Here is a 27,952-nt window from a genome sequence, read left to right on the forward strand (position 1 = left end):
ATTTAAGGAGCGGGGAGAAAAAGGGAAAGCATTTACTGGGATGGCTCTCCAGAGAATGGCTGTGTATATACCTCCAAAAGGTGAAATTGAGTGAAAGTGACCATGGAGGTAAGTCTTGGGTGGATGCCAGAGAAGCAGTGAAAGGAAAAGGGCCCTTGGGAGATGGTGGAATCGAAATGGGGCAGGCACGGCTGCAGGTTGTGGCTGGATTCACAAGCTAAAGGTCTCTCCCACCTAACCTTCCGAGGCTTGGTCAGCTGTGGAGCTGTAGCTGGACGACTGTCTGGTCCCAGGGCTGTCTGTTCCTGTTTACACCTGGGCTGAATCCTGCTCTAGTTTGAAGACAAAAAAAAAAAAAAGACCCCTAGCTGTTACTTATAAAATAATACTCCAGCGGACTTCCCTGGAGGTCTAGTGGTTAAGACTCTGAGCTTCCACTGCAGGGGGCATGGGTTCCATCCCTGATCAGGGCCAAAAATAAATAAGTGAAATAATTAAAGTAGTATTCTAGGTATTAGTAACATTCCATCCCCCAAGCATGGAGGTGGGCTCTGCAAGGTCATTGAGGATCCCCTGTGAGCAAAATGTTTCTTGAACCATTCTGGAATGTAGTATTACAGAAAGACCTATATTATAGGGAGGGAGCCATGAACATCGTTATTTCAAGAATATCTATTAGGCCCGAGCCTAAGGACAGAATCTAAACTTTAATAGCAGAATCTAAAATTCCATTTATAGTTTTATCCCTTTAGTTTAAGTCTTTAGTATTTAGTTGCTTTGCTCAGTTGTGTCTGACTCTGCAGCCCCATGGACTGTAGCCTGCCAGACTCCTCTGTCCATGGGATTTTCCAGGCAAGAATACTGAAGTGGGTTGCCATTTCTTACTCAAGGGGATCTTCCCTATCCAGGGATGGAACCAGCATCTCTCTTGGATCTTCTGCCTTGACAGGCGGATTCTTTATCACTAGCGCCACCTGGGAAACCCTGTTTAAGTCTTTAATCCTCCTGTAAAATGTAAGGAGATCCCAGGAAGGATGATAGATTAAACCCTCATGAATTATGAGCCTCAAGTCACACCGGACCCACCCCTAACCTCCAGCCCCCACATCTCTTGCTCCAGGCATCCAGAATCCTCTCCTAGAGGCAACCCCAGGCTCCTTTAGGTCTTCATACCTGGAAGCTTTTGAGACTGATTTTTCCTGCCTGGGACACTTTCCCCTCTCTCTTTTTAACTATCTCAAACCCCAGGTAATGTCATTCGTTGCTCAGAGTTATGCTCCAAGCCAGGCTTAGTCTAACGGTGGGTTTCCTGACCACAGGGGTCTCTCCTCCCTGACGGCCTTTGTCCCAGGGTAATTATTGGCATATGGGCCCATCTTTCCATCAGGTTAAGACTTAAGTAACATAAGCTGCGTCTTGTTAGTCACTGACTCTCTTGCATCAAGAACAGTATCTGGCCCAGAGACGTTCACTTCGTGGAGTGAATTAATTCCTGACTGCCGATGTGTTTTTATGGGAACAAGTGCAGGGCTGAGTAGGGAAGGTGAAAATGCCAAGAGAAAAGGAACAGTGTGCCAAGAGATGCACCTGGAGTCACTGCAGCAGTCTCCTCTGGGTGACAGTTTTGCAAAGGGCCAGGGAGCTTAGAGGCATGCCAACTTCTTTTATACAATCTCTCTCAGAAGGTAACTATGACTGTTGAAATTTAAAAGGTATCGACACATTCAATGCACTTGTCGAAGTGGTGTTTAAAGAATCGTCTCTCACAATAAAATAGGGCAAAGTTTCAAACTCAAGTTTGCTTTGGATTTGTATCTGCTGCCATCTGTTAGTTCCAGGATCCTGGGTTACGTCCTTCTTATTACTACGTTAAACATTATCAGCAATAAGAACAGAAAGAGGAAACAAAAACGTGTGTAGGGAAGTTGGATTTCACAGAGGCTTGACAGTCTTACTCTTTTCTTACTGAAATCCTAGAAAACAGAAAACCACAGGAAGATGGCTTATTGAGAAAGACCCTATTCAACTTGACCATGAGTCGAACAGAGAAGAAAAGCTCCTCAGATGGAGAAACTACACCCCAGGCTCCACTTGTCAACGAGAGCATCAGGGGGTCAAAATCCAGGTTTCCCAAAGCTGGAAGCAGAAAAGAGAGCATTGACCCTAAAACAACTGATTCCCAATCCCAGAACAAGATACCGAAGACAATCTCAGACCTTGGTAAGCTTCTGCCTGATGTTATTTCTTAATTTTTTAGAACAATTTTCTCCCCTAAGGGCTTCTCCGGTGGCTCAGAGGTAAAGAATCAGCCTGTAATGCAGGAGTTGCAAGAGAAGTAGTTTCGATCCCTGGGTTGGAAAGATCCCCTGGAGGAGGGCATGGCAACCCACTCAAGTATTTTTTCCTGGAGAATCCCATGGACAGAGGAGCCTGGTGGGCTACAGTCCATAGGGTCACAAAGAATTGGACATGACTGAGAGACTTAGCATTCTCCCCTAAAGAGATGACATGAGTTAAATGACACCTAATATAATAAAATCTGTTCTAAAACATATATTTTGTTAAATGTTTTAAATAATTTGCTCATTTTACTTTTAAATTATCAAAGGTAATTATGTCACAGAAAGGTTTAGAGAAAAATACCCAGTTTCCTTTCATTTTAATACAAAGTGCTATCTCTTCAAGATTCTTTTCAGATTCTTTTCATATGCATATATTTATGGTCAACCAACCAGCTAACAAATATTGAGTACCTCCTACGTGCCAGTCACTTATTAGAAATATAGCCATGAAAAAGAGAACCTTACGTACACAAAGAACCAAAAGCAGGCATACTTTTTGTGTGATAAGTCATATGAAAACCAATAAGCAATCTAAGGAGAGAGCGAATGATGGGCTGGGGTAATTTTAGATGCAGTTGGCAGGAAGGAGTTTCTGATTTAGTAGCAGAAACTCTGAGCTGAGATCTGAAAGTCAGCCACGTAGAATGAATGAAACCAGCCATATAGATATTTTAGGGAGTAGCTTTCCAGGCAAAGGGATCTGTGAATGCAAAGGCCCAATATGGGAGTGAGCCTGGAGTGTTTGAGAGCTGGCCAGGAGGTTAGGGATGCTGAAGCAGGATGAGAGATGGAGAGAGGAAAGAGTAGTAAGAGACTAGTCAGAGAGGTAGCAGAGGCCAAATGGACATACTTTGTACAATTAGAAGAGCTTATAACCACCACCACCCCCCCCACCCCCCACACCCCCGCCCTGAGCTTACATGGAGCTGTGATCCTACTTCTGGGACTTATTATACTGTTCAGTTCTCATATGGTTACATGATGTTCATGTGCCTACTTTTGACAGTGGCATAATATTCCATTCCATGCCTATGGCATAATTACTTAAGTTCCTCTTTTTGCCCTTTGGTGAATATCTTTGGCTTTCCCTCTCCCTTGTCTTCTGCTTCCCTGTGTTACACTAAATAGCTGAAAGTTCCCAGCACAGAGATTACAAATTCAAGGGTTATGAAAATATTGCCAATCTCTCTCTAAAGTCATGACATATACAGGGTCATCAATATATTATTAGAGTAAATGTATTTTTGAAACATTTATACTTTTCATGCAAACACATATAAAAGAGAGAACAGTACAAGTCCCCATGATTACCTCCCTCTAACAATTATCAACCCATGGCCAGTCTTATTTCATTTATACTTACCCCCATGTCTGTCAGATTATTTGTACCAAATACCAGAAATATCACTTTACCTGTGAGCAGTTTGAATATATTTTTGAAAGTAGAAAATTAAGAAGTCTATCTTTAAAAGAAGGTAATCAGAAAGTTGTTACTATTTGTTCTAAAATATGACTTGGGGCTTTAGGAACTTGGTTAATGGATACCCATGTAGTAGTGCTCAGTGGTGTCTGATTTTTTTGCAACCCCATGGACTGTAGCCTGCCAGGCTCCTCTGTCCATAGGATTTCACAGGCGAGAACACTGGATTGGGTTGCCATTTCCTCCTCCAGGGGATCTTCCCAACCCAGGGATCAAACCTGCATCTCCTCTGTCAGCAAGTGAATTCTTGGGAAGCCCCAATGGATACCTATTATCATGATTAAATTAACAGCGCGGTCAGCTGGTTATCTCAGCTGGCCAATACCAGCCCCTCAAGATGTGTGTGGCTCTCCATTTTCATTTCTCCCCAGACTCAGCGGCCCCTGGAGTTACATGAATTGTCCCCCAAATGGCTCTGGGACCTGGTTGGTCTTCTCTGTTGCTGTCCTGGCTTTCTTGTCTATTGCATGGACCACTGCTGCTGTTTCCTACCTGGTTTCTCTCCTCCTGGTCTTGCCAGCCTGTCCCCCTCACTTCCACCGGATGCTCTTTCTAAACCACAGATGTCTTCCACTGGTTTGAAATTCTTCACTGAGTCTTTCTTGCCTTGAAGAGAAAGTCTATACTCTCAAGCATGATCTTCATGGTGTTTGTGGTAAGCTGAATATCTCTTCATGGCCTCTGACTTCCTCCAGCCTCACATTCATTCTCTACTGCTGATATTCTGATTTACCTGCTGTTTCCTGATCTGGCCACATTCCCCCAGAATGGTTCTGGGGGGAAAAAAGACCTTCCCTTGTGTCTCTATTCTCCCTCTGCACCCCTCCCCCACTTATCCCTCCCTCCTGACCACCCACCTGGCTGACTCCAACTCATCTTTAAGGTGCAATTTATCTACCACTTTCACTTGGGCTTCCCTGACGGCTCAGACAGTGAAGAACTTGCCCGCAATGTGGGAGACCTGGGTTTGATCCCTGGGTTGGAAAGATCCCCTGGAGAAGGAAATGGCAACCCACTTCAGTATTCTTGCCTGGAGAATGGCATGGACAGAGGAGCCTGGTGGGCTACAGTCCACGGGGTTGCAAAGAGTTGGACATGACTGAGCGACTAATACTTTCACTTGGAAGCTTGCCAAGACCCATCCCAAGAACCGAAGCATTTACTGTCTCTACCCTGGGCCACCTGGCACCCCTGCTGGCCTCCACCCTTGCACTTTTCCTCTGTACTGTGACCCTGGCTCTCTCATCTGTCTCCTCCATCAGACAGGTAGCTCCTTGATAACAGGAGCTTGTTATCTTGATTCCTTGCACTGCACCACCCACGTCACAAACATATAATCATGTTTTATGAGAATATTAGGATTCTTGGTTGTAAACAACAAAAGCCAACCTCTCCAGGTTTAGCTTGGAAAAGAACTAAGGTGAGAAGATCATGCTTGGCTCACAGAATCTCCTGTGAGAGTCTGGATTCCGGAGAAGCAAGAATTTGGTTCAGCAGAACAGCCGCCAGAATAGGCCCTGAATCGCTCCAGGGAGCTGCTCACATGTGGTCACGTTGCCCCCCCCACGGAGCACCAGCCCTCCTGTAGCAACAGCCAACCTGTAGCAGATCTGACTCATCTGTTATATATATTGAGCTGTGACATAAGATATTTTTTGAAGGAAGAGTTTCATAGATTAAAAAAAAACATATATATGGTCTGTAAGGTGATGTGTGGGGGCCTCAAAAACTGGTACTCATATTTATACTTAGGTGTTTTGATACAGATTTATCATCTTGATTTTGGTAATTGAGGAACTATAAAGCTAATATTCATTCATTCACTCATTTAGCTATTTGTTCATTCAACAGTGTTTACAAAGTATGTATCATGTCAAAGGTATTGTAGAGGCCCATCTTCCTGGGAAGGTTCAGCAACTTTAAGTCACTACACTCCTGATAAATGATCCAGGTGGGAATTATAGTTTCCATTTTATAGATGAGTAAATCAAGGCTCAGAGAAGTTAAATGACTTGCTTACCTGATGGACCCACGAGTTGATCCAGGTTTTCCAGCTGTGCTACCTTGGACTTGCCAATCATATAAAATATATATTACAGAGCACTCAAGTAGGATGTGGTCTGCAAAGGGATTTCAGAATCTGTTGGTTGGTTGTTGGGCTGCACCCCACTGACCTGCAAATCTTGTAGTTGCCCCGACTTAAGACCAAAGAAAAAGCCTGGTGACAGCAATGGAGGCATCAGTGTTCATTGGTTCAGGGCATCTTACAGAAAGGTCCTGGAGTCACAGCCCACCATGTGTGACAGACAACGGGCAGGACATGGCAGCAGTCCTTGATATTCACCAGGAGAAGGAGGCTCCCATTTATAGGGGAGGTGGGCTCATCAGTAACCAGGGAAGGCAGCAGCTGGGGCAGGGGGCAAGCAGGCAGGCAGTTACTGATAAAGCCCTGTAATTAAGAGGATTGGATAGTCATGTGAGGAAAGCAAGGCCTGGTCAAGCAGGGGATGGACAGAGATCAAGAGAACAACCATCCTTAATGGCCCAGCCATCATTGGTGGTGGTGACCTTGGAGAAGAAATTTATTTGGCCAGGTGAGAGTGGCAACTAGAATGTGGAGGATTAATTGGTAACTGTGTTGAAGAAGCGGGGCCAGCAAGCACACTCCACTCTTTTCAAACATTTGACAGTAAAGGAAATGATTGACAGAACAGTGGCTCGAGGAGAAAACAGAAAAAGAAGGCTTGGTGAAGCTGGAACTTGAGCAAGGTTGTACGTTGAACCTACAGAGATGAAAAAGCTAAAAAACAAAAAGGAGCACCATAAGACACAATGCAGAGAAAAAAATTTTAAGCACAAAAATTTAAAAAGCACACACATATAATGGGCTTCAGAGCAAATTGTTCTGGGTTCAAATTCTGACTCTGCTGCTGACCAATTAACAGTCTGAGTCTCGGCTTCCAAATCTATGAGACAGTGTGCTTACGACTCCTTGCATCAAGTGTACACAAAATATTCTGTCCTCACTGGCATGTAAAAGGCAGTCCCTCCTCATCTCCCTCATCCATAACTCTCCTCTGATCCACCCCAAATTAGGGTTGTCAGAAAAAGAAAAATACCTGCATTATTTGGGATGTACTTTTACTAAACAATGATTCTTCGTTTATCAGAAGTTTAAGGTTAATTGGACATGGTGTTTTTGTTTTTCTTAAATCTGCAACCCTACCTAAAATAACATACCTTGTATCCAACTTACTATAATAAAAATTGAAGGCCAGAGTGAAGACGTAAACAGTGGGAGGATGATGCTGCCTCTTGCTGGTAGAATGTGGCAACACCAACCATCCTATCAAAGATGTACAGCCTGTAGGTGGTTTTCTTAAGAATGGCAAGCCACTAGACCCACTGCAGAAGAGAGATGGAGTCTTTATTATCCTGCTAATATTTTAGTCTAAGTTTACGACTATGGTAATGCTGCTATCTTTTCATTTTCCCTGATGCCAATATACTTCTTTTTCTCTATATGATTTGTATACTTTTTTGTCAGGGTTAGTAGAGTATTACTGTACATTCTGAACTTATGTTTTCCTATGGATTCCAGTATGCATACTGTTTGTATGTATTTTATTTACTTATTTGGCCTGACCACACAGCATGCAGGATTTAAGTTCCCTGACAAGGGATTGAACCCATGCCCCCTGTGGTGGGAGTGTGGACTATTAACTATTGCACCAACAGGGAAGTCCCTATATGTATTATCACTACAGGACCTCATTAAAGTCACCGTCTGAACATGCTTATTCATTTTGTCTTACAAAAGTACAGTATGTTCCACATGTGGCTTACATGTTGACACATGCAGTAGTAAACAATAAAATTAATACATTTATTAATTATTAATTAATAAAATTTATATAGTCCATGGAGTTGCAAAGAGTCAGACATGACTGAGAGACTAACATACACACAAAATTATAGCTTTTTATTTTTATTTAATCTTTTTAAATGTTAGTGACATGTTAGTGCAGCATTATTACAGAGAAACTTGGCAAGGGTGTTACATATGTCCCTAAAAAAAAAAAGTACTTAATAACAAAGACAAATGAGGTTTTCTAAATATGTTCTCTGGCAGAAGTTGAAAAAATACAAAAGCTCTTGTAGGCACTACTCTCTCTGGATTTATCAGTTGAAGGGTCTAGGAATGAGCAGCATGAAATGAGCAGCAAGGGCTTCATTTGCTCCCTTTAGCCATCTGAGGCTCGTTGGGAGTGACTGCAATGTTCTCCCTTCCCTGTTTATCCTGTTAGGAGGCCAGCATGTGGGCACCTCCCCCAGCAGTGCGTTCACCAAGGATGTCTGTGCATCCTTTCACCAGAGCTGTCTTAAACGCGGTGCTAACAAATTTACCACTTCATCTAGGAACATGATTCAGCCTCCATGCAAGAAGCCCAGGTCAGGCCATGAAAGAAGAGCCTCTGAGTTCCTCAGGCTCCATTGTAGGAAAGGGGTCCCTAGAGCAGCCAGTGCTGAGCACCAGCCACAGGGACAGAGGTCAGGTTTTGTCCCCTTCTGAGTTGAGGTTTCACAGAGGACTCGGTCACAGTTGTCTGTCTTCTCACGTGTCTCATCTTTAATACTGTCATTCACAGCAAATTCTTCTTTATTCTTATCATACAGCCAAGACTCTCACTTCAGAAACAGAATTGGGATCCCGGATGGAGGAAAACGAGTGGTTTCTGCAGAAGCTGGGCAGAAAGGCTGTCAACAAGTGTCTAGATCTGAACAACTGCAGGCTGACAGCAGCGGATGTCAGGGAGACGGGTCTGTATGGAGTCGACCTTATCCAGAGGCACAGAGGGCGCAGAGGGCTGAGATGAGCAGGCAAAGCACTCCGACCTCACTTGGTAACCCGAGGTCTGCAGGGTGGCCTAGACAATTCGGGAAGAGCAGCTACATCGCTAATTTTTTTTTTTTTTAATCAATTGATTCTTCCTCAAGTTTCAAAGATTTGAGCCCAAGTTTAGGAGGGAAGTTTGTTTTCCCTGAGCAATTTTACCTCTCTACTAATTACCTTTAACTCTCTGAAATTCATCTGCTCCTGCATAGGATATAAACTCATCCATAAAAGCAAGCCCTGCTGGGAATTTAAAGGGGCATCATGTTGCTGTCTGTGGAATGAAAAGTATCATTCCTAGTGATTACAGCTCACATCTTTTTTTACACAAGAGTACAACTACTGTTTGTGACACTCCAGTAGGAGTTTGGTTGCAAAGAACCCTCTCCCCAACAACACCATCATCACCTTCTTAAAGAATCTCTTTTTTTGGATATCTTAAGTCAAGTATTTAATCACATTAAATGTGTCTACCAACAGAGGAATCAAAAGAACTGTGTTTTGAGGGGGGGGGGGGTCAGTCCTTGGCTACTTTAATGAAAATCCATGCCATTACATTTGAGACAGATCTCTTAACAGGAAACTGTAACCATGCCTGTGGTTCTCAAATGCCTGTGTACGTGTCAGAATCTTGCAGAAGCTGTGGAAATGCAGATGCTTGAGCCCAACCCAAACCCACTGAACTGAAATCTTCCAGAGTGGGTCCCAGGAATCCTGGTTTTTTGCCTTCTAATGTGTTCAATAGACTTTCGTACTTTGTAAAGTTAGGATCATGGTAAACAAAATGAAATTGCTGAAATGCTTTGGGCTTCCCTGATGACTCAGTGAAGAATCTGCCTGTAATGTGGGAGACCTGGGTTCAGTCCCTGGGCTGGGAAGATTCCCTGGAGAAGGAAATGGCAACCCACTCCAGTATTCTTGCCTGGAGAATCCCAAGGACAGAGGAGCCTGGTGGACTATAGTACATGTAGTCGCAAAGAGTAGGTAGGACATGACTAAGTGACTAATGCTTTGAATGCTGGTAAAAAGAAAACATAAACAAAGTTTTGCCCTTAAGTATGTGTTCAGAATTTCTTCAGAATGGTGGAAGGTCAGGAATTGCTGTGCCTGTAACTCTAGAAGCTCACCATGTAACGTCTAAATCCTGCCACTATTTTGACATTCAAGATATTTATTGAAAGCAAGCAAGCAAAGACACCTTCCAACCTCGACTTTGGCATTTCCACTCTCAACTCTTGTTGCCGCAGGAGATAAAGATAACCTTGGAGGATTTTGTTCATGGAGAGCAGCTTCACTTTTCGTGGGCAATGGAGGAGACTCAGAGAAGGTTCTGGTCAGGCTTTGTGCCTGTCTAAACCTCCACATGTTGGCCCATGTAGGTATAACAGGAGGTTTGTAAGATGGTGCTACCCAGGTGATCTAGATAAGGAAAAAGAGTTAATGGGCACGGTCTGAGCAGTCCTGGCCAATGGAGTGTTCCCCAGGCCTTCAGCTTGACGATCCAATAGAATGACAGGGTGATGGTTGTTAGAGGGTTTGCAAAATAAAAGGACCAGTATACACATTGTAGTGACAGCAGTAGTGACAGTTGTAGTTGAATTACCATTTCCACTACAGTAAAGGAATTATTATGAAATCTCAGAGAAACACCACTGCCTTTTCAGAACGCAGTTATTTGGCAGAAATAAAAAAGGTCCCAAGAAATAGGATATGTAATATCACAACATCTCCAGTTGCACCCCTGAGGGAGCCCTGCTGTGCGGAAAGTCAGCCCGTCCATCCTTCTATCCTCTTATAGAGCAACAAGCAGTAGATGGATCCTGTTTACTACAAGTCACAAGTCCCACATGTAAATCTGTCTTTTCTCGTGTTCACTTCTAGTTGCTTTGCTGCCTTCTCTCCCAGACTTGGAAAAACTGGATATTTCCTGGAATGATGTCATAGGTGGAAACCTCCATGTATTCACCCAGCAAATGCATCTTGTCAGCAAGTTAAAAATCCTGAGGCTGGGTAGTTGCAGACTTACCGCTGAGGATGTTCGGGCACTGGGTATGATGAATACTTCCCTTGAGAGAGTGCTTGCCTGGAAGGATCTCTGCAATCCAAACCCTCAAGGGCAAATTACCTGGGTGACCACTCCCTGTGGATTCCCATGGACGAGGATGAAAGCGCTGTCCATACATGATGCAATGCTGTGTTGAGGATTTGCATACTTTCTAGAGAACTGTGTAACCTGCACCCTGAATTGCACTAAGCCCTGGGATAAAGAGGGGAACAGGCTGACCAAGCCTCTGGTCTCAGGGAGTTTAAATGGAAATAATAATTGCAAAATTTTTGCTCACTCTGGGTCTGTTACCTCATCTGTAACACAGAGAAACTGGGATAGATAAATTAAGTTCCTTTCCAATTTCAAAATACTTTTCTCTTTTCCCATTCCTATTTTTAAAAAATTGATCAAAACAAGATTTTTCAAATAAAAGCAATGGTTTAAGTAGAACCAGAACCTCAGTTAAGTTAGTTTTGTATGTTGAACATTGAATAACCTAAAATGTAGGCTAAAATTTGTTATGCTGCTAACCCAGCTGCTTTACTGGAATGCTTGCTGATTTTAGATGCCAGACATACTTTTTTAGTCTTCTTTTCATCTCAAGTCTTTATTTCAATGATGTATTTTGATCATTTACATCTTGGCAAAGATTTCTGTAAAAGCAACAAAATTTATGCCAATGTCTTTTCTCTAAACTGGAGGAGGAAATGGCAATCCACCCTAGTATTGTCAGAAATATCCCATGGACAGAGGAGCTTGGTGGGCTACAATCCATGGGGGTCACAGAGTCAGACATGACTGAGCATGCACAGAGGCACTTCTCTCTAATCATTCCCTAGAAAATGGCCAGATCCTAGTTCAAATCCTGGTCCCACTTCTAACTACTTTTGTGACCAGGGACAAAACAACCTTTCCGAGCCTCGGTTTTATTACCTCTGAAGTGGGAATGATATCCACCTCAAAAAATTGTGAGGATTAAATAATTTTTATAAAGTACCTACTACATGCTTGACACATAGTAGGCGCTCAGTAATCGATAAGTCCCTCTTTCCCTATTTCCCCATCCCAAATTACCTTTCTGTGGTTTTCCATGATCAATTTAGCCTCACAGGTTAGCAGCTGGTTATCATGTAGCAGAGTCTCAAATTTAACATACTGTTACTCAGTCATGAAAAGAAGTATAGTTTCTTTATTTTTGACTAATCTAATCTTTTTCATGATCCTCCAACCTTAAGGAACCAGAAATTAAATTTTCTTTAATGCTTAAATTTAATTAATTAATTTTAATTTTATTTTTGTAGGCACTGGGTCTTCATTGCACAGACTTTTCTCTGGTTGTGGCAAGCGGGGTTTACTCTCTAGTTGCAGGGCATGAGTTTCTCACTGTGGCGGCTTCTCTTGTTGAGGAGCACAGGCTTTAGGGCACTCAGGCTTCAGTAGTTGTGGCACAGGAGCCTAGTTGCCCCGAGGCATGTGGAATCTTCCCTGACTAGGAATCGAACCAGTGTCCCCTGCATTTCAAGGAAGATTCTTTACCACAGACCACAAGGGAAACCCAGCAAGTGGAATTTCTACCCTGGGACTCACTCCAGACTCATCTGGTCCAGGAGAGAGTCTGCAACCTTGTCACTGATATTCTGTGTCCTTTTCCCTCTCCTCAAGAAGTTATCCTCTCTGGAAGGACTTCTGTATCCTCTTTACCAGGAGGAGCTTTCTTATCATCCATACTCTGCTTAGCCGTAATGGCAGATGGGGCATAAGAAAAGTAGGAGAGTAAATGGTTTATTGTTAAGAAAGCATAAATCAGAAGTCATTCCAACATTATTACACCTGTTACAATTGCTTAGTGCAGGATGGCAAGTGTATAGCGCTCCAATATTAGACGCACTACAGACAATCATGCCCTCTTTCTCCCTGATCCTGGGCATGCCTCAGGGCTATTAAAGTCACACTCCATTGACTGGCAATGGCATACAAAGTGTTACCTGTTTATTGACTTATGTTGTTAAACTTCCTGAAGAATTTGCATTTTTAAGTGGGGCTCTTGGACTCCAAAAACCTTAAAGTGAAAGTTGCTAAGTCATGTCTGACTCTTTGCAACCCCATGGACTGTATAGTCCATGATATCAGAATATAGTCCAGAATACTAGAGTGGGTAGCCTTTTCCTTCTCCAGGGGATCTTCCCAACCCAGGGATCGAACCCAGATATCCTGCATTGCACGTGAATTCTTTACCAGCTGAGCCACAAGGGAAGCCTGCAAAACCTTAAACCATAGAATAAATTATCTGTGGCAGAAGTTCACGCCCAGTATCCAGCAGTAGAATAGAGGTTTCTGGACTCAGTGGACCTTCCAACACTCTTAATTGGTGTTCAGATTGACTCCACATGTTGAGAAAGTACATTTTGTGTGTGTGCAGCTCACCATTCTGTTCTGCCCCCAAAGCAATGACAATCATTCCTAAGGGCTGATCCCCCGTTCTCTCCCGGCTTCCACTCTGTAGCCCTCAAGTGTTTCCTGTGTGAAATGGTGTCAGAAATGTTAAGTTCCATCCCTGCTCACTGCATCCTTCTTTACCCCAGGGCGGTCATGAGCTGCTTGCATCCCAAGGCATGATGAGCTGCTAACGCCTGCTGCTGCTGCTAAGTCGCTTCAGTCGTGTCCGACTCTGTGCGACCCCATAGACGGCAGCCCACCAGGCTCCGCTGTCCCTTGGATTCTCCAGGCAAGAACACTGGAGTGGGTTGCCAATTCCTTCTCCAATGCATGAAAGTGAAAAGTGAAAGTCTCTCAGTCATGTCCGACTCTTCATGACTCCATGGGCTGCGGCCCACCAGGCTCCTCCGTCCATGGGATTTTCCAGGCAAGAGTACTGGAGTGGGTGCCATTGCCTTCTCCTGCTAATGCCTAGTGCTCTCTTCTTCATTCCTCCCTGCAGTGGTTGGATCAGTTGTATGTGATATTCTTGATGTCAGAGTGAGCTTCTCCTCTGTGATGGCCAGTGCTCTGCTTTTGCTTCTACCTCTGGCTGAAATATAACAGTGGTTATGTTGGGGAATAAAATTATGGGTGATTTAAATCTTCATGCTTTATTTTCTAAATCTTTTATATTTCTACCTCTGGACAAGCTTCTCAGCAATAATGATCCCTAAAGAGGGTGGAAGGGAGAAAGTAGCTGGACTGGTAGAAATATTTACTACCATAAAAACGATTTGGTAAAATCATGGTGGCTCAGGTAAAGAATCCGTCTGCAATGCAAGAGACCTGGGTTTGACACCTGGGTCAGGAAGATCCCCTGGAGAAGGGAATGGCAGCCTACTACAATATTCTTGCCTGGAGAATCCCACAGACAGAGGAGCCTGGCGGGCTACAGTCCATGGGGTCGCAAAGAGTTGGATACAACTGAGCAACTAAGACATACACACACACCTTACCGACAGGTGGATATTTTTTCTTTCTTTTTTTTTTTTTTTTCACAATTTTTGCTTATGAGCATGGCTTCAGAACCCTGGCTGTGCCTAGAAGCTCACCCTGCTGGTTGTGGGTAGGAACTGGGTCCTTTTCTCCTCCCTGTTCCCTGGCATCTAACCAGGACCTGGCCCGGCTTCAATACTTTGTAAATGATGGTTGTATTGACTTTGCAATGAATTCCCTCCTTTGTGAACTTGACAACCAACCTGATCTTTGGACCTTTTTTTTTTTTTTTTAAACAGGAGAAGCACTTAAAGTGCTGCCTGAACTTGAAGAGTTGAATTTGTCCTGGAACAGTAAAGTGGGAGGAAACTTGCCTCTGATCCTCCAGACATTGCAAGAAGGGAGCAAGATACAAACCCTTGAGTTCGTGGACTGTAGCCTCACATCAGAAGATGGGGTGTTTGTGGGTAAGCAGAATTTGGTAGAGTCCTTCCCAGGAAAAATGTGAATATGCCCATAAATGGAGAGCTTGGGAGTTGACATTGGCTGTGTTTCCTCTCACCCTGAATTGAAAGAGTAGCTCACTATATCCCAGGTCACATGATGATGTAACACTCCCCCTACCCCCACCCCCCGCCTGCCCCAACTTTCATGCCCACATCTGTTTTCTTGGCTGTTCAGGGTCCTCATTGCTGCAAGTGAGCTTTCTCTAGTTGCAGTGAGTGGGGCTACTCTTTTTGCGGAGCACTGGCTCTAGGGTGCATGGGCTCAGTAGTTACAGCCTATGGGCTCCAGAGCACCGGCTTTAGTATTAATAGTCGAAGCTTGCAAGCTTAGTTGCCCCATGGCATATGAAATCTTCCCAGACCAGGGATGGAACTCGTGTCCCCTGCATTGCTGACAGATTCTTAACCACTGGACCACCAGAGAAGTCCCACACCCTGCATCTTTACTGAGTTGTTCTTTGGATTTCTTTTCTTCCAGGTCAGTTGCTACCTAGACTGCAAAACCTTGAAGTACTTGATCTTTCTATTAACAGAAACATCGGTGGCAGTCTCAATAGTATTGCTCATGGACTAAAAAGTACCTCAAACCTGAAAGTCTTGAAGTTACATTCATGTGGGTTGTCACAAAAGAGTGTCAAGCTACTGGGTAAGTTAGCAATGACTGAAGCTTCTATATAATTTTATTTTACATTTAATTTTTTAAGCTGTTAGGAAATATAACAAACTAGAAACAGAGGTTAGGTTGGGGAATGAGATCATGGGGAATTTAAATCTTCAAGTTTTATTGATTTTCCAAGTCTTTTACAGTAAGCATGTATTTTTACAATTATAAAACTAAATGGCCAATTCCAAAAAGGCCAGGGTATTTTAGATTTGAGAGAGACAGTGTGCAAAATAAAAGTGTGCTACTAAAGCTCTCCATTTCTCTCTTACTTTTGAAAGTGCCAGCATTATTTTATGCTTAGTAGTAAGAAGGAATTGGTGCTGATAAAAACAACTTCAGTGACATCTGTAGTTAAAATTTACTCTGCTGTATAGAGTACCCACATTACATGAGAATACGAAGTGAAATGTGTTTTTATCCTTTCATCTTCTAGAGCCTGTCCTATCCTTCTCCTTGGCAGTTTAAGTCTAGAATGCTGCTAATGTACTAATGCTCAAGGAAAGTAGAGGAAGAGCCATTAGGTGCAGAAATCTGAGCAAAAGCATTAGCAATCAGTGTAGGTCAAAGGGAGAGTGTTCGAAGACATCATCAGGTCCAAAGGGCTTCGTGGTACAAAGCAGACAGTTATCCCTCCATTTGGGGTTTTGTCATCACAGTGTATGCATTTTCTTAGTCTCCCTTCTCCACGCCTGCCCCCTCCCCTGCTCCACGCCTGCCGACTGTCCTGTAATATGTCAGAGTGGGATTTTGACCTTCTTTGTAGACGCTGCCTTTAGATACTTGCGTGAGCTGAGGACACTAGACCTTTCCTGCAACAAGGAGCTGGGTGGAGGGTTTGAAGACACGGCAGGGCTGGCCACGCTGGAGCACCTGGAGGGGCTGGATCTTCACCAGTGCTCGCTGACGGCCGACGACGTGCTGTCCCTGAGTAAGTAGGTGCTGCAGAGCTGAGGGAGGACTCTCAGAGCCTTGGCGTATGTTTGGGAAACTGGCAAATCTGAGATGTACTGTTCATGAAGTTACTGGGAGGATCACATCATAAAAGTTCTGTGAATGTCCCAACATAGTGTTTGGCAAATATTAGGTGCCCAATAAATGTCGCTGTTGTTGTTGTTCAGTTGCTAAGTCACGTCCGACTCTTTGCAACCCCATGGATGGCAGCAGGCCAGGCTTCCCTGTCCTTCCCTGTCTCCTGGAGTTTGCTCAGACTCATGTCCACCGAGTTGGTGAATGTTAGTGAATCTAAACTCCTATACACATCTGTGAAGGATAGATGTGGCACTCGAGGAAGAAATTTTGAATTCCTGTGACTGTTTAGAAATGAATCTGTGAATGTCACAAAGCATATTACAAAGAAGGAGGCAGAGGGAAAGTCAAAACGAAGGGCGCTGAGGCATTCTCTCTCACAAGTTACGCCAAGGCACTTAGATAAGGTGAAGTTACAGAAAGTCAGTGGATAGTGGATAATTACAATTTTAGGTCACCACCTTTTACTTTCCTACCACAGATATAGTCCTGTAACAGGTAATGTATATGCAGTTTCCCCTAACAAACAGCAAGCATAGCCATAGGGATTAAGGGTTTTATTCCATCTGCAGCCACAATAAACCTTCAGAATATATCCTGAATCTGACCACGGCTCACTGTCTAGACCTCTACTATCCTGCTCCAGCCCACTGTCAGTTTCATGCCTAGATTATTGCAAGTGTCTAGATGGTTTTCCTGCTCCTATCACTCTGACGGCATTCGCTATTTCTTTCCCCCATCAACTTCTCCAGCTACGCTGTGCTGACTCCCACGCACACCAGCCATGCTCTGCTCCTTTCTCCGAACTATGGGCTCCTCTAGGTAGGGATGGTTTTCTTCGGTATCTCTCTATTGTTTGTGTACAAGGTCTGGCACAGAGTTAGCACCCAGCAAATGCCTGTTCAATGTGCGATTGAATGAATCAATCAGTAAAGAACGAGAAAAAGACATTTTTTGTCATTTTTCGTACAATTGGGGGAAGAAAACAGCAAAATAGGTCTCTGGGTCTAATATCGATCTTTTAGCCCTGCTAATTTATTTCTTAGACTCTTATCCCTCAATTTGGGAAAATGAGATGAGTTTGAGTCTTTCATGAAGATTTTAAAATAGTAAACAATACCTTTTTGAGCTTTAAATGGAGATTGTCATGGGATCAGCATCCCTTTTACTTATGAGTGTCATACCTGTGGAGACACTCCTGAATTATCAGGCCATCGGATTCCAAATAATGAATTTCCCCTGCTACAAATGAATAACACAAACCTCACATCTCATCTTGCTGCTCAGATGAAGATTAAAGTGCTAGAGGACTTGAATTGTTACCGATAGTGCAACTGAGAGATTAGCCTCTATTGTCTGGATTCACAGCCACCAATGGGAATAAATGGCCCTAGAAAGGTAATGGTTATTTAATAAGAATTGCATGGTCCTCCAGCTCAGTTTTAAAAAGACAGAATTGAAAATACATCCTGTTTTCTACCTTGTGATGTTAAAGAATTGAACATTCTTTTATCTGATCATTCTCAATGGCTTTAAAGAAAGGGAATTATGGATCACTTAGCCAATGACATCTGATTAATCATCTAGTTGTTCAAGGCCCTGTGCTGCAGGCTAAGGTAAATTCATAGTCAGGAGCTTCAGTTTGGAGAGGGTGGAAATAAACCAAATACATGGTGAAGATCCCCTGGAGAAGGAAATGGCAACCCGCTCCAGTTTTCTTGCCTGGGAAATCTCATGGACAGAGGAGCCTGGCAGGCTACAGTCCATGGAGTTAGAGAGTTGGACGTGACTGAAGTGACTTAGCACGCATGGTGAATGCAACGTGCTGTGGGCATCAGACGAGGGAGAAATGGTTGCATCTGTAGGGATCACAAGTACCTGCCCTCTTTTTTCCTTTCCTTCCCCTTCCTTTCTCCTGTCTTTCTCTCCTTCCACTAATGTTTGTGCCTCCGATTTCCAGACCCTGATGCACATTCTGGGCAGGAAGCAGCCTCTACACGAAGAGCTCACTTTCAGTGAGGGAGGGCAGCAGATCTGCATACGAACAATAGATACACAAACAAGGCACGAAATAGGGGTCCTGGGAGGAGAAGAGAATAGGGTGATGTCATTGTGAACACAGGGTTCCTGTGGCTTTGGTGGCCCTGGAAGGCTCTGAGGAGGTGAGTCAGCCCCACAGGGGTCCCAAGAAGCTGTATTTCCCACACTGGGAAGAACTAGGGCAAAGGCCTAAAGGCAGGAAAAGCAGCAGCAAGACAGGGAAACTGGGGTCCCTCCTGGCACAGCAGGGGCCCTCAGGACCCCACTCTGGTGCTGTTACCAACAGATATCTGGTGGGGTTTGTTTTTTTTTTTTTAACCAATGTACATACCTTAATTAAAAAAAAAAAATTTAGCTGCATGTGGGATCTTAGTTCCCCAACCTGGATTGAACTAGGGCCCCCTGCATTGGAAGTGTGGAGTCCCAACTACTGGGCTGCCAGGGAAGTCCCAACAGACATCTGTTCTGATTGCTTGATTTCATTGCCTTCCTAGTACTTCTGACTTATATTCTGAGGAAAGGATGATCATAACTGAGCAGTTAATGTGTGCCAGGCACTGTACCAGGCACTTTATATATACCAGGTCGTTTTATCTTCCTGTTGTCTCTATGGAGTAGTTATTGTTGTTATTATCATCGAAAAACTGAGGTTCAGAGAAGTTAAGCAACTTACCCAAAGTCACACTGTTCTTTAGCAACAAACAGGATGAGAACCCAGTTTCCCCTGTCTCCAAAGTCTTTGCTCTCTACTTCCGGCCTGGAGAGAGGCTTAGAGAAGAGCCCAAGCTGCATGCTGGGGAAAGTGGCTGGCGTGTGTGGTGAGGAATGGTGTGTAAGGAAGGGCAGGGGTCACATAGGCAAGAGCCATGCTTGCTGATCGAGAAGACTGTGGCACCTCAACACCCAGAGACCCCTTGTGAGATGCTGCCTGAGCCACGTCCCTCTTGATGTTTTAACAGCTCACGTTATCCCTTTACTCTCGAGTCTTCAGGAATTGGATTTATCTGCCAACAAAGAGATGGGCAGCTCTTCTGAAAACCTACTCAGCAGGCTCCGATTTTTACCAGTGTTGAAGTCACTGATAATCAGCAACTGTGCTTTGAAGAGTGAGACTTTTACTGCCCTGGGTAAGCGATTCTCCGGATCCCTGCAGACACTGGTGCAGTAACACCCGAGAGGGAGGCCTCTGTTTCCCTCCAAGTGAATTTCATTCCAAGGCCCAGCCATAGGCACAGTGAAGTATCAATCTGTCTTCTTTTCAGGAAATAGGCTCTCTTAAAAGTGACTTTCAAAGCCACATGGATGACTTCTGGCTTTTGCAAATTTAACCTTTAACATTTTAAGGTGTGCATAGTTGACTCTTTGTATCCAGGGGTTCCAAATCCATGGATTCAACCAAAAGCAGGTCAAAAATAATTTGGAAAAAATTTCTGGAAAAAAATTTCCAGAAAGCTCCAAAAAGCAAAACTTGAATTTGCCCTATTCAGGCAACTGTCTATGTAGATAGAATTTATATTGTGTTAGGTATTATATAGGTGGTGCTAGTGGTAAAGAACCCACTGGCCAATGCAGAAGAGTTGTAAGTTCAATCCCTGGGTCGGGAAGATACCCTGCAGGAGGTCATGGCAACCCACTCCAGTACTCTTGCCTGGAGAATCCCATGGACAGAGGAGCCTGGCGGGCTACAGTCCATAGGGCTGAAAAGAGTTGGACACAACTGAAGCGACTTAGCCCAGCACAGAGATGATTTAAAGTATATATGGGAGGATGTGTACATATTATGTGCAAATTCCATGTCATTTTACATAAGGGACTTCAGTATTGATGGATTCTGGAAACAATATCCCTATCTATATGGAGGGATGGCTGTATAACCAACTCAGAGGTTCACATTTGTAGTACCTTGTAATTCCACCGAGTTCGATATAAATTGAGATTGCTGTGAGTCTGATGGGCCATCCGAAGGCATAACTCTTTTCAATTATAGCTACACAATCAAAGAATCATAATCAAGTAGATATTACACTAAATTGCATCACGTGACATGAATCTACAGATAATCCCTGACTTAACAACAGTTTAACTTAAGAGTTTTCAACTTTAAGATGATGTAATGGCTTTTCTGGTAGCTCAGCTGGTTAAAAAATCCGCCTGCAATGCAGGAGACCTGGGTTTGATCTCTAGGTTGGGAAGATCCCCTAAGGAAGGGAATAGCTACCCACTTCAGTATTCTTGCCTGGAGAATTCCATGGACTATATAGTCTATGGGGTTCCAAAGAGTCGGATATGACTGAGTGGCTTTTACTTTCTAAAAGCAATATACATTCAGTAGAAATCACACTTAGAATTTTGATCTTCCCCTGAGCTAATGATACATAATGTGGTATGATACTCTCTCATGCCATCATAAAGGCAAACTTAACAACCACTCTGTACCCAGACACTTACAGTATAGTATTCAATAAATTCGACGAAATATCCAACACTTAAGTATAAAATAGGGTTTGTGTAAGATGATTTTGCCCAACTGTGGATGAATATAAGTGTTCTGAGAATGTTTAGGTAGGTTGTGTGCGTGTGTGCTAAGTCACTTCATTTGTGTCCGACTCTTTGCAACCCCGTGGACTGTTGTAGCCCACCAGGTTAGGCAAAGTTATACTGATGACCTAGGGGTACTAAATTCATTTTTTACTTAAGATATTTTCAACTTATCAGAATGCAATCCCACCATAAGTCAGGGAAGATCTGTTTAATTCCATTTGAATTAAGAAGTGAACCAACAATAAAAAAGAAGTAAATATATACAGGTAAATATATACACATATATATGTATTTATGCATATAAACACACACATATAAATATGTATTTATGCATACAAATATACACACATATATAAATATATATCTAGTAAATATATAAGTTCAATTTCTTGTTAATAGGTCACTGTATCATATGAGTGGGAGGGGTGTTCTTATTAGATATTATAAAAAGAATACATATCTACCCCTCAAACATTTTTTAGAAAGAAAATGTAAAATGTAATTGATGACTATACCTTGTGAATAAGTTGCTCTGGTTAGTTTTAATGTTAGGGGAAACTGTGAACTAGGCAGAAAATCCTTCAATTTCCTTTAAACATCTTTCCAAGATACACGATTTCCCTTCCTTGTTTCTGTAACTGCAGTTAAGTAAACACAATACATTTTGGTGTTCCAGAGTTCCAGGAAGGTTTGGCCTTGTCTCCGTTTCAGAAGCCAGTGGGATGCGTAAAAGCAGAACACACTCTGGAAATCTTGACTAGATGAGAAAACTGTTTATCTCTCTCTCCTTCTTAAACTCGAGGTGAAGGAAAGAAATGCCAGTTGATAGTGAATTAACCATTTAACCAAGTTTTACTTTTCTGAAGTTTCCAAAATTTCTTCCAAATGAAAATAGGCAACATAAATTGAATCCATGGATTTCAGGCAGGAGAAACAAGGAATTATGGAGGGTACTGCCCACACCCAGAAATGATGTCCCTCTTTCACCCAATTTAATCCAAAGACTGCTGGATCTCAGGATTCTCCTAGTGGTCCATGGGCTAATATTCCACACTCCAATGCAGGGGACCCAGGGTCGATCCCCAGTCAGGAATTAGATCCCACATGCTGCAACTAAGATGTCTCTGAAAGTGAAACTGCTAGTTGCTCAGGCATGTCTGATTCTTTGTGGCCCCATGGACTGTTGCTCACTAGGAGCCTCTGTCCACGGGGATTCTCCAAGCAAGAATACTGGAGTGGGTTGTCATGCCCTCTTCCAGGAGATCTTCTCAACCCAAGGATCGAACCCAGGTCTCCTGCATTGTAGATGGTTTCTTTACCATCTGAGCCACCACGGAAGCCCACGACTCTCTTAACTCAGTGATAATAATATGTTGCCCTAGCCTAGGTTGCTCAAGTTCAAAGTTTATGACCTCTAAGGAAGTCTAAGTTATTGCTATTCTTATCACTGTCAATTTCAGCTGAAGCCTCCATTCACCTCCCTGCTCTGAAAATAGTCAACCTTTCTTGGAATAAGTGTATTGGCGGCAACCTGAAGCTGCTCCTGGAGACGCTAAAGCGTTCAATGTCTCTTCAAGTGCTGAGGCTGAGCAGCTGTTCCCTGGTGACAGAGGACGTGGCTCTCTTGGGTGTGTATCTTCTGGTTCCAAAGCTGTCCTGACTCTCAGAGCCCCGTGTGCCTGCCCTGCCAGCCTGGGGGAAGGGAGGCGGAGGAGGCAATGAGGCCTGGAGTTAAGCCCTCTGTGCACCTTCCCTGCCCCTTGACATCTGCTTGGGAGAAAGCTGGTTTGTGCTCAGTCACTTCAGTCATGTCCAACTCTTTGCAACCCCATGAACTGGAGCCCAACAGGCTTCTCTGTCCATGGCATTCTCCCGCAAGAACACTGCAGTGGGTTGCCATGCCCTCTTGCAGGGGGTCTTCCCAACCCAGGGATCGAAACTGCATCCCTCCTGCATTGCACGTAGATTCTTTATCCACTGAGCCACCCGGCAAGCCCTAAAATAGACACAGGCAATTCTAAAACCAAATACACAGTAGAGACTGGTTCATACAAGGAGATGGAGGAATTCCCTGTGGTCCAGTGATTAGGACTTCATGCATTCACTTTTGAGTGTGCAGGTTCTATTCCTAGTTGGGGAACTAAGATCTTGCAAGCCACCAGGTGCAGCGAACCATTAAAATAAAAAAAAAAGGAGATAGATACAGATATGCGGTGGAAGAAGGAGGATTATCTGACATAGAATAGAAAGTTGGAACCGGATGTGGATGGGCAAGGCTCCTTGTCCTTGGGAGGGCTGTGCATGTGTGGATTTTGTTTACGTCTATGCCTGGCTTTGCTCAGCTGGGTGTTGTTTTTTTCTGTTCACCTTGTGTTTCCTGTGGATGAATTATGTGTAAGCAAACAAGAAATTCGGGTTATGTCCACACTGTTCTCTGATATTTCAATCTAGTTGGAATAAATACGTGCTTTCAAAACAAGTGTTATTGGCCAAACACTGTAATTAGAAGATGGGGACAAATCACTGCGATTTTATTTTGGATTTCCCTAATGACTAATGTGTGATCACCTGACCTGCCTCTTGAGAAACCTGTATGCAGGTCAGGAAGCAACAATTAGAACTGGACATGGAACAACAGACTGGTTCCAAATAGGAAAAGGAGTACGTCAAGGCTGTATATTGTCACCCTGCTTATTTAACTTATATGCAGAGTACATCATGAGAAATGCTGGGCTGAAAGAAGCACAAGCTGGAATCAAGATTGCCGGGAGAAATATCAGATATGCAAATGACACCACCCTTAGGGCAGAAAGTGAAGAGGAACTAAAGAGCCTCTTGATGAAAGTGAAAGAGGAGAGTGAAAAAGTTGACTTAAAGCTCAGCATTCAGAAAACTAAGATCATGGCATCTGGTCCCATCACTTCATGGCAAATAGACAGGGAAACAGTGGAAACAGTGTCAGACTTTATTTTTTGGGGCTCCAAAATCACTGCAGGTGGTGATTGCAGCCATGAAATTAAAAGATGCTTACTCCTTGGAAGGAAAGTTATGGCCAACCTAGACAGCATATTAAAAAGCAGAGACATTACTTTGTCAACAAAGGTCCATCTGGTCAAGGCTATGGTTTTTCCAGTGGTCATGTATGGATGCGAGAGTTGGACTGTGAAGAAAGCTGAGCCCCGAACAATTGATGCTTTTGAACTGTGGTGTTGGAGAAGACTCTTGAGAGTCCCTTGGACTGCAAGGAGATCCAACCAGTCCATCCTAGAGGAGATCAGTCCTGGATGTTCATTGGAAGGACTGATGCTGAAGCTGAAGCTCCAATACTTTGGCCCCCTCATGCAAAGAGCTGACTCATTGGAAAAGACCCTGATGCTGGGAAAGATCGAGGGCAGGAGGAGAAGGGGACGACAGAGTTTGAGATGGCTGGATGGCATCACCGACTCGATGGGCATGAGTTTGAGTAAACTCTGGGAGTTGGTGATGGACAGGGAGGTCTGGCATGCTGCGATTCATGGGGTCGCAAAGAGTCGGACACGACTGAGCAACTGAACTGAACTGAACTGAACTGAATGACTAATGAATGAGTGCTTCCCAGATGGTGCTAGTGGTAAAGAATCTGCCTGCCAGTGCAGGAGACACAAGAAACATGGGTTCAATGCCTGGGTCGGGAAGATCCCCTGGAGAAGGAAATGGCAACCCCACTCCAGTATTCTTTCCTGGAGAATCCCATAGACAGAGGAATCTGGCAGGCTACAGTCCATGGGGTTGCAAACTGGTCAATTGATTTTTGGCAAAAATGCAAAAGCAATTCAGTAAGTCTTTTCAACTAACGGTGCTTGATTAACTGAGCTATCATACACAAAAATATTAACTTCAGCCTATATTTCACAACTTGGACAAAAATAACTCAAAATGGATAAGTAAAATGTAAATGTAAAACCTTTAGAATAAAATCTAGGAAAATACTTGGGAACTTGAGTTTTGCAAAAAGTTTTTAAGATATAACACAGAAAGCTCTGCCCACCAAATTAGCAAATTGATAAATAGATCTTTATCAAAACTGTGAGTTATGTTGTGCGAAAGATACTGTTAAGGGGGTAAGAAGAAAATGTAGGTAAGTTCTTAACCACTGAGCCGCCAGGGAAGCCTCCACTGGTCTATGCGTCTATTCTTTTACCAATTTCATACTGTCTTGGTTACTAAAGCTTTATAGTAAGCCTTGATGGCAATGGAGCATCCTGCTTGGTCTGGAAGCCATGATGTGTGACAAATGATTGAAGGACCAGGGCATGTTTAGTCCTAAAAGGGGGACATTTGCGGGGACCTGACTGTTGTCCAACACTGCATGGTTGACACGTGGAGGGAGCTGAGGATTCCCAGCAGGTAGGCAGTGGCAAGGTCAGATGGGGCCCAGAGGCACGGCTTCCTCCAGCTGAGAGCTGCTTCCCTCTGTTGGGGCAAGCTGAAAGGGCTTCAGGCAGAATTGGGCTGGTCCCCCTTAGAGAAGCTGTGAGAGGGATTTTTCTCTGATCATCCATCTAGAGGTTGCATGAGGAGCCCTCCAGGGTCCCTTCCAGCTCTGAGATTCTGCCCATCTCATCTCTATAACCCATTCCTGCTTTTGGCTGAAAAGGGAAGCACATGTTATCTGCTCTGGCTGTCTCTCCTTACTCCTTTTCTTAGCTTCCTCATTAACTGTTATTTATTAAGAGCCATTTTAGGTAGCACTGTGATACTACCTAATGTGTGCTATTCAAAGGAAAAACTGACTCATGTATGAAAGGTTCTAATTGACCCATGAATTAGAAATTATCCAAGTATATGTTGTCCATGGAAAGTACTCAATTAAATAACTGTTGAATGAAGAATGAATAAATAAACAATGAATAATGAAACAGCATTAAACAGCAAGAAGACTATTGACAAATGATCCTGAGTTAAAGCCAGTGAGCAGTCACTCCTCACATTTAATTAGAGAAAGCCTGCAGCAAGAGCTGGGGCTCCATGAGAGCAGAGAGCATGAACTCAACCAGAAAAGACATTCTTTGGGTTGGAATTTGGAAAGAGAAAAAAATTCATTTTCAAGTTGTACATGGGATACAGAGAAGTGTTACCAGAGTAATTTTAAATGCCCTGAAAAAAACTGCTAGCTAATAACATTCTATTACTTCAGTTCAGTTCAGTTCAGTTCAGTCGCTCAGCCGTGTCTGACTCTTTGCGACCCCATGAATTGCAGCACGCCAGGCCTCCCTGTCCGTCACCAACTCCTGGAGTTTACTCAAACTCATGCCCATCGAGTCAGTGATGCCATCCAGCCATCTCATCCTCTGTCATCCCCTTCTCCTCCTGACCCCGATCCCTCCCAGCATCAGGGTCTTTTCCAATGAGTCAACTCTTCACATCAGGTGGCCAAAGTATTGGAGCTTCAGCTTCAGCATCAGTCCTTCCAATGAACACCCAGGACTGATCTCCTTTAGGATGGACTGGTTGGATCTCCTTGCAGTCCAAGGGACTCTCAAGAGTCTTCTCCAACACCCCAGTTCAAAAGCATCAATTTTTCAGCGCTCAGCCTTCTTCACAGTCCAACTCTCACATCCATACATGACCACTGGAAAAACCATAGCCTTGACTAGATGGACCTTTGCTGGCAAAGTAATGTCTCTGCTTTTTAATATGTTATCTGGTTTGGTCATAACTGTCCTTCCAAGGAGTAAGCATCTTTTCACTTCATGGCTGCAATCACCATCTGCAGTGATTTTGGAGCCCCCCAAAATGAAGTCTGACACTCTTTCCACTGTCTCCCCATCTATTTCCCATGAAGTGATGGGACCGGATGCCATGATCTTAGTTTTCTGAATGTTGAGCTTTAAGTCAACTTTTTCACTCTCATCTTTTACTTTCATCAAGAGGCTCTTTAGTTCCTCTTCACTTTCTGCCACAAGGGTGGTGTCATCTTAGTGCCACTCTTATTACAAATCCTGGAGCTAGTGTGTTGTGTTATTGGAAGTGGGAAACAGTTGACTAGCAAGTGTTCTTGGCTTTTAGCAGAATGATTTTATTTTTCAGCATCGGTAATTCAGACAGGTCACCTGGCCAGGTTGCAGAAGCTGGACCTGAGTTATAACGACAGCATCTGTGAGGCCGGATGGACCATCTTCTGCCAAAACCTGTGGCTCCTCAAGGAATTAACTGAGCTGGATATAAGCCTTCGGCCATCAACTTTTAGGAAGTGCGGACAATGGTTTAGACACTTGCTAAGTGCCGTGACCAAACTTCCCAAGATCACCGAGATAGGAATGAAGAGGTGGCTTCTCTCAGCTTCACAGGAGGAAGAACTACAAGGCTTTGACCAAGATCAGAGGAGCAGCATTCACTTTGACCATGGTGGGTTTCAGTAAGCTGACTTTGCAAGGCTCAACTAAACTACATGTCACCAAAAGGAAGAAGAAAAGAACATGAGTGAATCCTGGTGAAGTCAAAGGAATACAGCTTCTGAGCTGTGATTCATGTTACAAGAGCTTTGTAAATATATGTCTAGGATAATCTAATAAGAACATGCCATTATGCTCTATTTTATGAAACAATGGTGGCATTTTTCAATGGGTTTTCATTTGTTTGGATACATAGTTAGTTCATTTTCTATTTAGAAGGCCTGACAAAATGTTTAGATTCCAGTAACGCATCTCCTTTTTTCTTTCCCTAAAATTTCCTGCCTCTTTTACTAAATGTTTTAAATATAAGGGTGTGTATTTATGTGAGTGTGTAAAATTCCAATGTGAAGGCACCAATGTGAAAATGTGGAACATTTTCATGTTATCTTTATCATCATATGTGTCTCAATGTGGTCTGATGGAAATGTAATTTTCATCAGAAAGTATGCCCTTCAGTTGTTTATTGTTTTTTGTTCTCTTGCCTTTTATATCAGATACAAACCATGAATACAAATAATGGTCACTGACATACAGATCTTCATTAAAAGTGATAAAAAATTCAAA

At 43.4% G+C, this 27,952-nt stretch overlaps 1 protein-coding gene across 4 annotated transcripts; it reads left to right on the forward strand.

The window, feature by feature from the left end:
- On the forward strand, positions 1-27,952 carry LRRC31 (leucine rich repeat containing 31). 4 transcript variants are annotated; one of them, XM_043473774.1, is made up of 10 exons: positions 1-108; positions 1,978-2,220; positions 8,500-8,643; positions 10,598-10,765; positions 14,477-14,644; positions 15,162-15,329; positions 16,111-16,275; positions 19,373-19,540; positions 22,415-22,582; positions 27,024-27,952. In XM_043473774.1, exons 2-10 carry the CDS (start codon positions 2,034-2,036, stop codon positions 27,353-27,355), a joined length of 1,668 nt encoding a protein of 555 aa, XP_043329709.1. In that variant the 5' UTR covers positions 1-108; positions 1,978-2,033; the 3' UTR covers positions 27,356-27,952. The 4 variants fall into 4 exon arrangements, with proteins under 4 accessions (XP_043329709.1, XP_043329710.1, XP_043329713.1 ...); XM_043473775.1 differs by lacking the exon at positions 22,415-22,582; XM_043473778.1 differs by lacking the exon at positions 19,373-19,540.

The sequence above is a fragment of the Cervus canadensis genome, chromosome 7, assembly GCF_019320065.1.
Source record: "Cervus canadensis isolate Bull #8, Minnesota chromosome 7, ASM1932006v1, whole genome shotgun sequence".
Taxonomy (NCBI): Eukaryota; Metazoa; Chordata; class Mammalia; order Artiodactyla; family Cervidae; genus Cervus; species Cervus canadensis.

Bases quoted from the DNA above. Each gene is read 5' to 3' on its own strand.
- LRRC31 (XM_043473774.1), top strand. From the start codon at position 2,034: ATGAGTCGAACAGAGAAGAAAAGCTCCTCAGATGGAGAAACTACACCC. The intron at 19,541-22,414 runs GTAAGCGATTCT...TGTCAATTTCAG, and splicing joins TGAGACTTTTACTGCCCTGG to CTGAAGCCTCCATTCACCTC. The intron at 22,583-27,023 runs GTGTGTATCTTC...TTTATTTTTCAG, and splicing joins AGAGGACGTGGCTCTCTTGG to CATCGGTAATTCAGACAGGT.